The sequence below is a fragment of the Streptopelia decaocto genome, assembly GCF_964273445.1.
Source record: "Streptopelia decaocto genome assembly, chromosome: 2".
NCBI classification, from domain to species: Eukaryota; Metazoa; Chordata; class Aves; order Columbiformes; family Columbidae; genus Streptopelia; species Streptopelia decaocto.
This window is the reverse complement of record NC_138655.1, coordinates 45,681,443-45,694,706: the sequence shown is the minus strand read 5'-3', so window position 1 is coordinate 45,694,706 and position 13,264 is coordinate 45,681,443. Positions and strand designations below refer to the sequence as shown.

General features: G+C 47.7%; 1 protein-coding gene across 1 annotated transcript in view; it reads right to left on the bottom strand.

Annotated features, from left to right (window-relative positions):
- The window catches only part of KLHL14 (kelch like family member 14), a gene marked incomplete at its 3' end in the record, with an annotated part of 62,649 nt that extends 56,322 nt beyond the window's left edge, over positions 1 to 6,327 (bottom strand). The window contains exons 1-2 of the mRNA XM_082045166.1: positions 6,231 to 6,327; positions 4,956 to 5,938 (exon numbers count right to left, since the gene is read on the bottom strand). Of these exons, the coding sequence (XP_081901292.1) occupies positions 4,956 to 5,893 (938 nt within the window). The 5' untranslated portion in view covers positions 5,894 to 5,938; positions 6,231 to 6,327. The remainder of the gene's footprint in view (positions 1 to 4,955; positions 5,939 to 6,230) is intronic.
- Between the last annotated feature and the right edge of the window lie 6,937 nt (positions 6,328 to 13,264).

The window sequence follows — 13,264 nt, the reverse complement described above, 5'->3', positions numbered from 1 at the left end:
ACTTCTAATCTCCCCAAGGTCTAATAGTCCAGGGAACAAAAGTATAGAAAAACAGCTGGGTTTGTGAATGCTGGGACTTTATTGAACCTAGGAAACAGCACAGTCAGGCTTAGCCTTCTTATCTCTTTGTCTTTTTATTTCCCTCTTTTCTCTCTTTTTTTAATTCCATATTTCCTGCCCACGACTTATCGAATTTCAGTTCAGTTCCTCAATCCTCATCCATTTTTCCTCCCCCACATCTGAAATAGCTTTACCAGAAACTGAAATACTCAGCTGTTATTGACAACAGATGCTGCCTCTGCTAAGAATTAGGGGTTTTTTTCTTTTGCTTCATTCCCTCTCTTATCTGCCAAGGTCTTTTTTTGTTCTGCTTGTCTCCTTTCCTATGTAGTATCCTATTTCACTTTTTTCCCTTCAAAAGTGCTCTTCTCTCCCCTTTTCGCTCATTTGTACTTCCTTGCTTCCGCTACTTATGTCCTGTTTCTCCCCTGGGCTACCTCAGTTTCTTTCTTTCTCTGCATTCTCCTCTCTCCTTTCCTCGCTCCCCTCTGCCTTCAGGTACCTGATGCAGCTGTACAGACATCTACCTGCTGCTCTGCCAGCAAACCAGCCCACACGCCCATGTATGTTGAGCAGAGCTGCATGTGTCCTGCAGCCGACAAACAACTCCCAGGCCGTAAGGGGCTGCTTCTCTGCACCCAGCCTATCTTCGCATCTCTGTCTGGAACAGAAGCCATTGTAAATAGTTGCAGGTAAGCGGAAACATAAAATCACAGGAATGTTCTATAAAGAAGCCACAATATTTAGGTAAAAACATTTAATAATAAGTCCTGTAATTTAAATATTTTTCCGTAATGCTCCGGTCTCTGTCTACAGCTATATTGTGCATCAGTACAAGCAAAATTAAAGTTAAAAGCTCAACCTCTCATAGCAGTGATGTGTTTTTAACCATTTTCATTGCTGCAAGTAAACATGGAAGCAGTAATAATTCTCACTAGCTCACTCATCTTTAAAAGTGAAATTCTTTCCAGCAACATGGTGATGCTCTAACCCAGACTTTTTTAAAAATTGAAAACACATACCGTGTATTGCATAAAATATATTATATTACACAATAAAGCACAGAGGCATTTCATTCAACTCAATACTCTGGTGAAGTCCCGAGAGTCAAATAAATAACTGGAAGATGAACGCTCCTCTATCTAAATGCATTTTCTTCCCAGAAGGACAGAAAACATGACACAGCACAGAGTTACCTGTGTCTCTTAGGGACATACAAATGTCACTTAAGCCTGATGTTCATGGTCACGGTAATGGGCCTGATTCAGTCCATGCTGAAATCAACTGGGATTTTTCCTACTGATGGCAAAACTGACTGTGCCTCAAGAGGCTTTAACAGCAGCTTGTGTGCTGACGCCCTACTGTAGGTGAGGATCACAGAGGCCAGAAAGCTCCAGCATTAACCTCAAAAAGGGAGATCAAAGTCCACAGATTTACTAACTTGCTTAGAATTGAGCACCTCATTGAATGCCAGATCAGAGCCAAAAAACCCACCCCCTGGTAAAGTCCTGAACCTCTGAGTGCACAGTAAGGTTCACGAGTCAGGAACATAATTCCTCAACTTTTTAAACGATGATTGTTTAGTTGCTGCACTTGGAAAAATAATTTTTCAAAAATGCAGGAGGGAGTTCAAGTGTTACCTTATTTCAGGAAATTTAATGGAAAAAAAAAATCTGCTCTCCCTCGAGGTAAATAGTGTTTTTCACTGTGGCACAAAAGACAACCTGGGTGCCTTCTAGCCCCAGCATCACTTGTGCTGTAGGACCTGCATTTGTAGCACAAACTTTATAAATAACTCCATTCACAGTGTGCAGACTGGCTCTTAAGATCCAAAATTGCTTTCCTCCAGCCCTGACAAGAGCAAAAACTTGTGTTCGTTGGAAAAGTGAGCACATGTGATTTACCACATAAAAAATAAGCTTAAAGAAAGAATCAGTGCTATTTTTACAGTTACATTTCAAAGGAGAATCGCCGTATTTCGAGCTTCCCATTACACTCGTTTTGTTAAAAGAAATATATATGGCCCAAATTCCAAAGTACTCCAAAGTGGTATATGGATATGTATGTACGTACCTATGAGTACACACTTTAAGTAGTGTGTTACAAAAATATATTTTTGTTTTAAAAATGCAGAAAAATTATTGGCAAGTTCTAATTCTGAGTGCAATTCTCCTTATTTCTTCAGTAAGCAGGTGGCTATGGCACTGTGCTGCTTGTATTTCTCACTGACCCATACTGTACTGTGCAGTATACATTACACAGCACAGGACGAATAGTTAATCTCTTTCTAAGGACATGTGAATCATTGGTGAATGACCTTTCATTAAACTTTAAATTCCAAATTACCAAGGTCACCATTGCTCACAGAAAAAAGTAATCAAAGTTTTAAAGTCCTTTTCTGTCTAATATTTTTTCTCTATTTGCACATGTACTTAACTGTTAGTTACTTTTAAGATTTCCTTCTGTAACTTAAGAAACTCTTTGCAGATTTTCTTCCTTAAAATAAAATTTTACTGAGTGACACCTGTCACTGCAGCTTTAAAGAAACTATGAGTAACAGGAAGGACAAGTCTGGAAATCTCTATTGTGCTAGGTATGTTTATTTTGTTTCTTCATTCATGTTTAGGAAGGCACTTAAGTAGCCTGATGAAATCTTAAAACTATTAAGATTCAAATACCAGCCTTTGTGACCTTCAGAAATTCCCAGGAGTATCATTCAAGACCCAAAATGAAAATATACCAATTGTATTCTCTATCACAGAGCATTTCAACATCTCCAATGTTAACATTTTGAGTAAGTTCTAATGCCTGCTTATAGACAAAAAAAACGCTAAATAGTTTGGGTCCGATTTCACCACCACTGTAGAGCCCAATCAAGAAAAGCTAGTTATGACACTGTCATTAAACACACATTAAAGTCGAGAGTGACAGTACATTTTCTTCCACTACTGTTAGGGTTCTCTGAAATACCACTCTCTTCACAGACACACAAACCTATTACAAACAAAAAACGTGCTGATTGTGATACATGGAGTACCCTGTAAGTCATTAAGTAAGCGCAACTTAGAATCTAATCTAGGTGTACTAAAAGTGTGTCCCTTTTGTGTACGGTCCTGCTCACAGGGAGAGGCAGCTCCCAGCACCAGGGGTATCAGATTCTTGCAGCATCCATGACACTTGTAAGCATTCAGTGGTCAGAACACCACTACATATCCTTCAAATGACATGGACCAGTGAAGCTGGAAGGTATCTTCACTGAACCAAGCCGGCTGGTATCTCAGCAATCCACCAGGACACAAGCCCCGGCATGCCCCCGGCAGCGTGCAGAATTGCCACTGAGAAGGAGGTGGTGGGGTTTGCATTTTTGAGAGTCAACAGTTTTGAATATTGAAATGTAAAGGGTATGAATCAGCTGCAACAACAGCGTCTGAAAAACACACTGCAAAATGCCGCTATTTGTCCTTTACTGTAGGATTTTGGAGTGAGAGTCGGTTAGACAGCAAGGTGATAAGCACAACAAAACACTAACAGAGCGCTAGCCAGAGATAATAAAAGAAGGCACAGCATTTTCAAAGTTAAATCATCGGGGTACCTATTACATGAAGATACAAAGAATACATTAATGCTAACAGAGCGTATTATATAAAATATATAATAACGTACTAGTTTTTCTTGCTCCTAAGTCATTAATAATATGGACCTATTAGTTAAAAAGCTGAATTATACAAAGTGTGCTTTGATTTCTACGCTACTGTGCCACTGTACTTGAAAGATGGTATTATCTTTCAATTTTTGAATGAAATGAAGTATAAACGTATTTTAAAAGACAAAAAAATAAATACCCCCTTCAGTTAGGGTATATTTACTGCTCATTAAACTACACACTGTGCTTTCACTTTCTACTACCAACCTCATATTGTCAGTCTCTGACATCATGATTCATTACCTTATTAAATGAAAATAACTGGCATGTCGTAGATATAAGGGCTATGAAGTCACAGGTTTCCATGCATGCTACGGATATCACCCAAATACCAGGTATACCAGGAAACGCACAAATAATGTGGTTATTTATGAAAATAACTAATTAGGTTTAGGACTTGAATATTAGAGCTTAAAACAACCTGAAGATGCAACTCCTTGTTACAAGTAACATCGCGGAAAAGTAAATAAATAAATATGGCCTATAATAAATAATTATTATACAGAACAACAGGTTCCCAGGGCCCGGGGTCCCTCTTGTTCGCGTCTTAGCCCCACGGAGCAGGCTCGACGGCTGAGGGAGCTGCGATCGCCGCCAGCCCGCCAGGAGGCCGGAGAGCCGGGCGGGCACGGCCTCCCCGCCCGGGCTCCCGAGGGGCCCACGCCCTGGGAGGCCCCCGCCGCCGCTCACCCCGCCGGCCGCCTCCGAGGAGGCCTCTCGGCCTCGTCCGCGGCCTCCGGCCCCGCCGCTGCCCTGCCGTGGGTCCGGCCCTTAGCGCCGCCTGGGCGCCCCGGGACGGCTCTCCGCGCAACGAAGGGCCAGCGGCCGGCCAGGCGCTGCGCTGCGCGGCGCCAACCGCCACCCCCCCGCCCCCGGCCGCAGCGGCCCCGCCAGGCTGAGGGGAGGGGACGAAAAGTTTGGCGGTGCTGGGGGCGGGCAGATCGGCACCGCCGCCCCCCTCCAGCCGCTGCCGCGGGCGGGCTCCTGCCGCCCGGCCCGGCCGCAGCCGCCGCGCCGCTCCCTGCCCCGCCGGACGGCGCCCGGCCCGGCCCGGCCCCCGCGGGGTCCCTGCCCGCCGCTGCCTCGGCCCCGCGCCCTGCGGGGGCGCCCCGCTCCCCCGGCCTCCCGCGGCCAGGAGCCGCCGAGGGGACGCCTGTGAGGAAAGGTCCCCCCTCCCCGCCGCCCCCCTCACCTGCTGGCCAGGCTCTGCCGGCAGTGCTGCCTGAAAGGCATCAGGTGGTAGTTCATGGCGTCCAGCAGCAGCTTCTGGCAGACGGGGTCGGTGCGCATGAAATCCACCGACTGGACCCGCTCCACCAGCTCCGGCGCCGGGATGAGAGCGAAGCGAAGGCGCTTCATCAGGTCCGGGGCATACTGCATGCGGGTCTCCCGGTCGTGCTCCAGCCAGAGCACGGACATCTGGAAGAGCGCCAGCTCCGACTCGACGGGGGGGGGCAGCGAGTCGAGCAGGGCGCGCATCTCCTCGAAGTTGAGCAGCAGCACGTCCTCCACCAGGTACTTGTTGGCCAGCTTCTTGGTCTCCTCCAGGCCGTGCAGGGCGGCGATCTTGCACACCTGCTTGTAGTTCTGCACCGAGATCTGGTCGTTGAGGAACTGCACGCACAGCTTGGTGACCTGCGGGATGTGCAGGATCTTGCTGACCGACAGCACCTCTTCCACCGTGTCCAGCGAGAGGGTCACGTTGGCCGTGTACAGGTACTCCAGCACCAGCCGCAGCCCGATGGACGAGCAGCCCTGCAACACCAGGTTGTTGATGGCCCGCGGGCTGGCCAGCAGTTTGTCCTCCGGGGAGGAGGACGGGGTGCCTGGCTCCTCCTGCGGCTGCGGCGGCGGCGGCTCCTTCGGCGGGCCCCCCAGCCCGTCCTGGGCGCCGGGTCCCAGCCCCAGGGCGTGGGGGTGCCCGCCGCTCCCGCCGCCGCTGGAGAAGAGGGATCGGAAGTACTGGGAGCAGGAGGCCAGCACGGCCTTGTGGCAGTGGAACTGCTGGCCCTGGGCCGTCAGGGTCACGTCGCAGAAGAGCTGCTTCCTCCAGAGCAGGTTGAGGCCGTGCAGCAGGTTGTCGCTGTGGCTGGGGTCGAAGGTGGAGGTCCTGTCCCCGGATCTGGACATGGCGAGCGGCCTCCGACACACCTGCCTTTTAAACCCTCCTCCAACCTGGGCAGAGGGGTGGGGAGGAGAGCGGGGTGGGGGGACACACGGGACGACACATCAATAAACACAGAGCTTTAGAGGCCCGGAGGGTGCATCCCGGCCGTGTACGCACGGGTGGCGGGGGGGAGCGGCCGAGGGACGGGCTCCCCTCTGCCCGCCGAGCCGCTCCCCCCCGGCCCGGGTACGGACGGGCTCGCTTGGAGGAGCCGCAACTTGGGAGGGCTGGAGATTTTTTTTCTTTCTTTTTTTCCACCCCCCTCCCCCTCTCCTCGTCTTTTCCCCCCCACACACTCACATGCACACACTCAACCCCTTTCTCCTCCCTCCTCGGTGCACACCGGTTTGCTCTCCAGGGGAGGAGCGAGGAAACTGGGGACGTTTTCAGAGCTGAGCCACCCCCCCCAAAAAAAAAAAACCAACAAAAACAAAAACCAAAAACCAAAACCCGCACCAACCACCCAAACAATCGAACACACGGGAAGTAAGATCTCCTCCCTCCCCAACCCCCCTAAACTCCGCGATGCCCAGATAAACTACCAAGTGACTGAAACTCTGCCGGGGAGGCGAACAGCCCTGCCCGCTGCCAGCCCCCGACCCCGCTGGACGCTTTGGCAACTCGGCGGTGCCGGGACCTGCTTCCTCTCCGGGGCCGGGGGGCGGCGTGCCCGGAGCGGGGGACCCGGCGCTGGCCGGCACCGAAGTTGAGCCCCGCTCCTGGACTCACTGTGGGGGAGCTGCAATACTTCGCACCCCGGAGGAGGAGGCGGGGGGGGGGGGTAGAGGGGTGGAAGCGGCAGCCCCGGGCCCGGCGAGGGGCCGCCCGCTGCTGTCCTGCCTGTCTCGCTTGTCCTCGCAGCAGACGGCGCCGCTGCCGTAACTCCGGTAACTACGTGAAGTTCATGTTGGGGGAAGGACGGGGGAGGCGGGCGGGGGCGGCGGGGAGCAGGGCCCTGCCCGGCGGCCCCGGTCCGGCCGGGCCCCGGCGCGCCTCCCCTGCCTCGGCCCCGTGCCCGGCCCGGGGAGGGGGTTCGGCGGGGTAGCCCCGAGCTGCGGCCGCACCTGCGGGGACTGCGCAGCCACCGACCCGCGCTGGTCGCATCTCGCCCCGCGGAGCGCCGCCGCCACCGCTCTTCCTCCTCCTCAGCGGGATCCCGCCGAGACCTGCTCCTGCCATTGCAACGCGCTCAGTCACTCCTCGCCAGCTCTGGGCTTCTTCTGCCTCCCTTCACCCCTCCCCAGCCCGATTTATCGACACAGTGAGGGGCTCCCTCCAGCCGCTTCCCCTGCCCCGGCGCGGCTCAGCCCCGCTCCGCGCCCCGCCGCCGGCAACAGAAACCTCCCGGAGCCTCTCCCTTTAAGTGGACCCGGTCAATCCCCCCTCCCCACCGCACACACACATACATACATGCACACACACACACACGCACATACACACACACTCTCCTCCTCTTTCTCCCTCCCCTTCTTTCTTCCTCGTTTTGCCCATTTCTTGCAATCGGAGTTTATTCTGCAAACGCGTTCGTTACACAACTGCCCCCCCCTCCCCCCGCACACACTTCCAGCGCACAGACAGACACCCCTTTCCTCTCCCCCAACAACAAACAAATCAGGAGACACAAGAAAATGCACAGAGACGGTTAGACACAAGGCCAGAAACTTACCTGCTCCACAACCAGCTGCCAAAGTAAAGGTTCACTTAAGCTCCCCCCCAAAAAAATCAATTGTCCTTCCTTTTTAAAGGTTTGCTCGCTCCTTCCAAAAAAAAAAAAAAAAAAAAAGGAGAGAAAAGAAAGAAAGAAAAAAAAACCTTCTGGTTCCCAACTCGGAGCAGTCACTCTTTACAATTTATTTTGTCGTACATCATTTGATCACCATGAATTAGCAACAGCAAGAAAATGTACGAGAGAGAGAGAAGGAGAGAGAGAGAAAGAGAGAGAGAGAGAGAGCACAGAGCTTTCTGCAAGAGAAGAAGAAGAAAAAATGTACGTGTGACAAATTATGCTACCAAGAAACAACACATCATTATCCTTGGGCCTGGGGCTCAGTGAGTCGTAACGAGAGTAATAGGAAATCCACGGTTGGGGAGAGAAACGGTCGTGCATGGCCAGTGGAGAGAGACCATACAGGGGGATGGATGCTGGAGAGACTCGCAAAATTATGGCTCAAGGCTATTGTAAAAATTGTCGAGCGTAAATGACTGCGATTTCAAACATCTTTGGAAGAAAGAAGGGGAAAAAGCGAGCCCCCCCCACCCCTCCTCTCTGCCTCCCTCCCTCTCGCTCTCCCTCTCTCTTCTCTCTCTCTATAAAGAACCGTCAAGTTTTAGTGCGCATTGCTAATTAGTCAATTTCTCTCTGCCTTCACAGGCTGGCGACTTTGCTGCTGAGCTGAAACTGCTAATTTCTGTGACCAGCTTTTTTCTTAGCTGTGATCTGGATGAATGAGTAGCTGTCTCACAGAGATGACAAAAATAAACTCTAATCCCCCCAAAAATTTCCACTACATCTTTCTCATGCATAGATTTATGATCTTCAAGCACCCTGTGCAATATGCAAACTTTTTGTGTGCGAGTGTGTGTGTGTTGCTGGGGGGGTGGGGGTAAGTCTGTTGTATTCAGGTTGCACAGTATTTGTTTTGTGTCTCTACTCTCCCCCTGCACCCCAGATGCACCCCAGATGTGATGGAAATAATGTCTGATTTCAGTACCCAATATATTGTCACCCCCACCCCACCCGCCTTGTATTTATATTATTGCATTGACAGGATACATCCTCCTTTCTTGCAAGTATGATGAGGCTGGAGGGGTAGAAGGGAGAGAAAGAAAGTGAGGCTACTAAATGGTGTTAGTGGTAAAACGTTCCCTTTACATTTGTTCCCCTGCACTGTTCAAGATTTATGATCTTGTTTGAAGGCATATTTTCTCTATCGTTTTGTCTGGTTAGACAACCGTCTCTGAACTTCACTGTCAGCTCTTCAACAGATAAGGGTTCAGAAGTCACTTTTTTTTTTTTTTTTTTTTTTTTTTTTTTTTTTATTGGGAGATTAGCATATTGTCAGATTTGTCTTTTGGTTTCAAGACTTTGCAATGCAGAAACCTGAATCAAATGGCAGAAAAGCAGCTGCTATTTCACAAACATAACCTTTCAACTTTTTGCCATAGCTGATAGACTAGAAACGTGCACAGCACAGCCCATGGGTTGGGGCTTTGTTTTGGTTTTTGCTCCTTTATAGTTGTAAGAAGTAGAGGGAATTCTCATTGTAGGCATTTAGGGCTTTTTCTTTCCACCAAGGGGCATTTTGGTAGAGGACATGTTCTCCACGCTTTACCTCATGATATATTGCACCCTCACATTTATAGCTCTGTTCCTCTGTTGTCAAACCCCCAATTGTCAAAAAAACCCCACACAACCAAAACCAAACCAACCAAACAAACAAAAAACCAAAATGACCAAAACAAACAAACCACCCCAAACAAAACAAAACAAACTAACAAAAGAAAAAGAAAAAAAGAAAAAAAAAAAAAAGGTGGAATGGATGCCCTTGAATGAAATGTGCGTGAAAGGAGACTGGAATGAGCACTTAGAGAAAGTTGTACCTGATGTGAAAGCCACGAGCCCCTTCCCCTTTCCCAGATAATACTCTGGCTCCTGTTAATTAAAATACACACGAGGAGCAGACTTTGAATGCCAGGTCTCATGGTCTTTCCCTTTGACTTGGCCAAGGATGCCAATGCATTTACAGAGCTGGAGTCAGATTGCTCAGGAATGCAAAGGACTGGAACTGAAAGGCATCAAGGCAGGTTTTGCTTTCATTTGTTTTCTGGTGACCTTAAAAAAGAAGTTCTGCCATACCTCTCTGTTTTTCCTCACCAAATAGCTCCCTTACTCCTCTCTTTGACATCAATTATTTCTGCAAGAGATTTCCTAGAGAAATTAGGCGGCTGTTGTTTTAAGGCATGGTATTCTTCCCAAATTAATTACGCCATCATATATGCTGTTTCTAAAACCCTTTGCTTTGCTTTGCTCCTCTTGTCCCGCCCCTTCTTTCCAGTTTACTCTGTTTGCCATCCAGATTTTGACCCTGTTCAAGTGAAGAGAAACATGAATTATAAGACGCCTCCATTTCAATAGTAGCTGGTATCTTCAGTGATGCGAGTTGTCTCCCAACTGTAGTAGACGGGAAGAATAATTTTTATATCATGCTTGTGCTGTTGAACTTTTCTGCTGTAATAGCTGTAAATAGTCTCCACGGGGTTTTGTATCAGTTTTCACTGAGTGATGTGTCACACACTCCTATACCATTGTAAATTGCCAAAATAGGTCTGTGCCAATGTGTAGCAAGTTTCTGGGACTAGCATACTGGTATGTTTTCCTCATTACTGAAAACAAGACTTGGTTAATTTGTATTTAACTTTGGTACACTAACACAAGTTGAAATAAAGTTCACTCTTACGTCTATGATTTGTGGTCACTTACGAATTACAATTGACAAATATTGCTAAAGGTCATGGGTATGGTGTTTTCTGAATGGGTTTGAGTGCTTTTGAAAGGAGAGTTCAAAGTTTCTAACTCTCTTGGGTGCTTTTCAAAATTTTATACCTTTTCATCTGCAAAGTAGAAAATTTAAGTTCGCCGCTTAAAGGTGGCATCTGTCAGCAGAAAAATGCCATGTGTTTTCTTTCTTCTGCAGTTACTTCCAGATCTGCACCATGTAAAATTGTCCATTTTTTTCCTTTGGAGCAAAACTAGATGTACTGGCCACTTGGCTTAAGCAGGGACTTTGTGTCTCTAGCTTATAAGCCTAAAACTATCACAGACTTGCCATTGAGAGCAGCAAGCATCTCCCGCGAGGCACTGAACACATACTAACTACTGAGCCTTCCCAACTGTAGCTTTAGGGCTCCGTCCCTAAGCAGCATTTCTGAAGAACAGCAGGCAGTGCCCCATGCTTTCATCTTTTCAAAGCCAGAGGTTGGTAGATGTTGTGCTTTTACTGGTCTTCCCTTAGCTCATCTCTTCGCTGCCATGCAGACTCCTCAACTTACTGAAGCCTCATTGCAGAGACTTGTAGTAGGGGGGTCAATACTGCAGAAGAAACTGAATCACATCTTGCAATTAAAGGAAGAGATCCTCATGCAGAGGAGATCATCAAGAAGGCATAAGGCATTGTCATTAAAATCCCAAGGAACAAACTCAGTAAATAAGCAAGGTAAATACTTTTCACTAAGAGTAATTATATAAAAATGAGAAATTTAGAACCCTTTCCTTATCTGTGCTTGTAATATGAAACGTATCTCTGCAAAACTGATGTTTTGTGGAGGATTTTTTGCAGTTTTTGTTATTGCAATATACACTGATATCTTGGCACAGCTCAGAAATCAAGTTACATGCAGAGGGTCTTAATTATTAAGAACAAAAATAAGTGCCAGTTCTGAACACCTTTGTCATTGACACTGTTGTCAGAAACAGGACTTCAGCTGGCTCCACTATTTTTGGGCACTGAAATTGCCTTTGTTCTCTGGCTTGCTGAATTCTCTCAGCAGTCTGCATTTCTGCCACTGTTGCATTTCAGATGGTAGAACAGAGATGACAGCATTCACCAGACCCACCTGTACGTGGATGGGATCTCTCACCACAGAAAAGGGAAATTCTCTTGGGGACCTTCCAGAGACATAAAGACTGTCGTTTTTGTTGGGCAACATGCCATACTAGTTGTTAGGACAGATCTGAGCACATAGGTCCCTTTCGTAGTACAAGTACTGTACAAATAGATGAGCAACAGCAGTATTGGCTGTCACCAACAACATTGCTACTCACGCTAAATATTGTATAATCCACCTGAAGTTTCTGACATAGAAGTTTGTAAGCTCGCACTTCTGAAGGTAGACCTGGCATCACAGCACTGTTCCTGGAGTACAGATTAACTCTTCACTTCAACCATGCCAGGTACTGTCAGCCTAGGAGCAGAGCAGGAGTGGAAGATTTCAGGAGATTGTGTTGATGGTTGTTAGAAGGCTCATGAATCTGGACATCTGGATTCCTGCCACTAACACACAGGGATTGTACCTACCCTGGTTTGCACACTTTGGGGTTAGGGCCTGGGAACCATGCAAACCTCGCAGGTGCCTTGTTGTTCCTTGAGGAGATCTTTTCCCTGGGAACTGAGGAGATGTGAGGCATCACAAGGAGCTGGGAAGGAGAGAGATCTGAAAACAGAAGTTTTCTTGGGTCTAGTAATGTAGATGTAACAACCTTGACCCAGGTGCATCCTTAAATCTCTCTGTGCTTCAGTTAACAAATGCTAAAAAGGGTTTTCATTAGTGCAGTCCAAGGCTCTCCCAGCTTGAGATCCCTCGACCCTGCTGAGCACATCTGCCCAGCTCCACCCCCAGCTGGGCATTTTTGAATGTTCACTATTACACTTGCTATGCCAGTGGCTGCTGCAACCATGAGGCTCTAGAGACTGGTACAACTGGCCCCAAAGGTGTCACAGGCATCCTGATCGCCTGTGCTGTGTCCTGGTTAATCCGTGCTTGCCTAGTGCTTTGAGATTCCTCCAGGAATACTGACTGTTTTTGCTTATACACACAGATATATGGTGAAGTATTGTTTATATGCCTCAATGTATGCAGAGCAACATTTCTTCTGTAACAAGGAGCATGATACCATTATGTGTTCACACTTTTGCTCTACTTCCCCAAATCTTTGGTGAGAGTGGACTGGAAACTGCTAAACAGGATCCTAAATGAGTAAACCTAAGAACACTGAAAGACAAACTGTTATTCCTCCTCTCTCAGTCCCCAAAAAGGCAAAAGGGTAAACTACAGAAAAAATAAAAGTCATTTGTTGCTGTGCAATCAAGATGACATGAAAAAAGTTCATAGAAAACCAGTAGCTTCTGAAAAATCAGAATATAAGATATTGCGTCTGAAAGAGTTATTAAAATAACTTGGGGGGGGGGGGGCAGAACTCAGAACTGTTAAAAGAAGCAGCTAAGCTTGGGGAAATTGCAATCTAAAAGCAAGGTGGATTAAGCAAATCCTTCTGTATGGAACCATGCTACAACTAGGAACCCTCTAACCATCACTCGGAAAAGCTTACGCTCTGGGACTCGATTTTCAGACACATAATATGAGCTTTAGTGATTGTGTCTGCACTGTACTCCTAAATAATGGATACTCTCTTGTGCTTAAGTCCATTTCTGTTCAGGAAAGCATTTAAGCATTTCTTAAAGCATATTCTTGAGACCTCTCTTGAAAGGGGATGCTTTCCTGACATGGGACATGTGTCTGCATTCGCCATTCAGTTTGACTGAATTTTCCCAGACTGA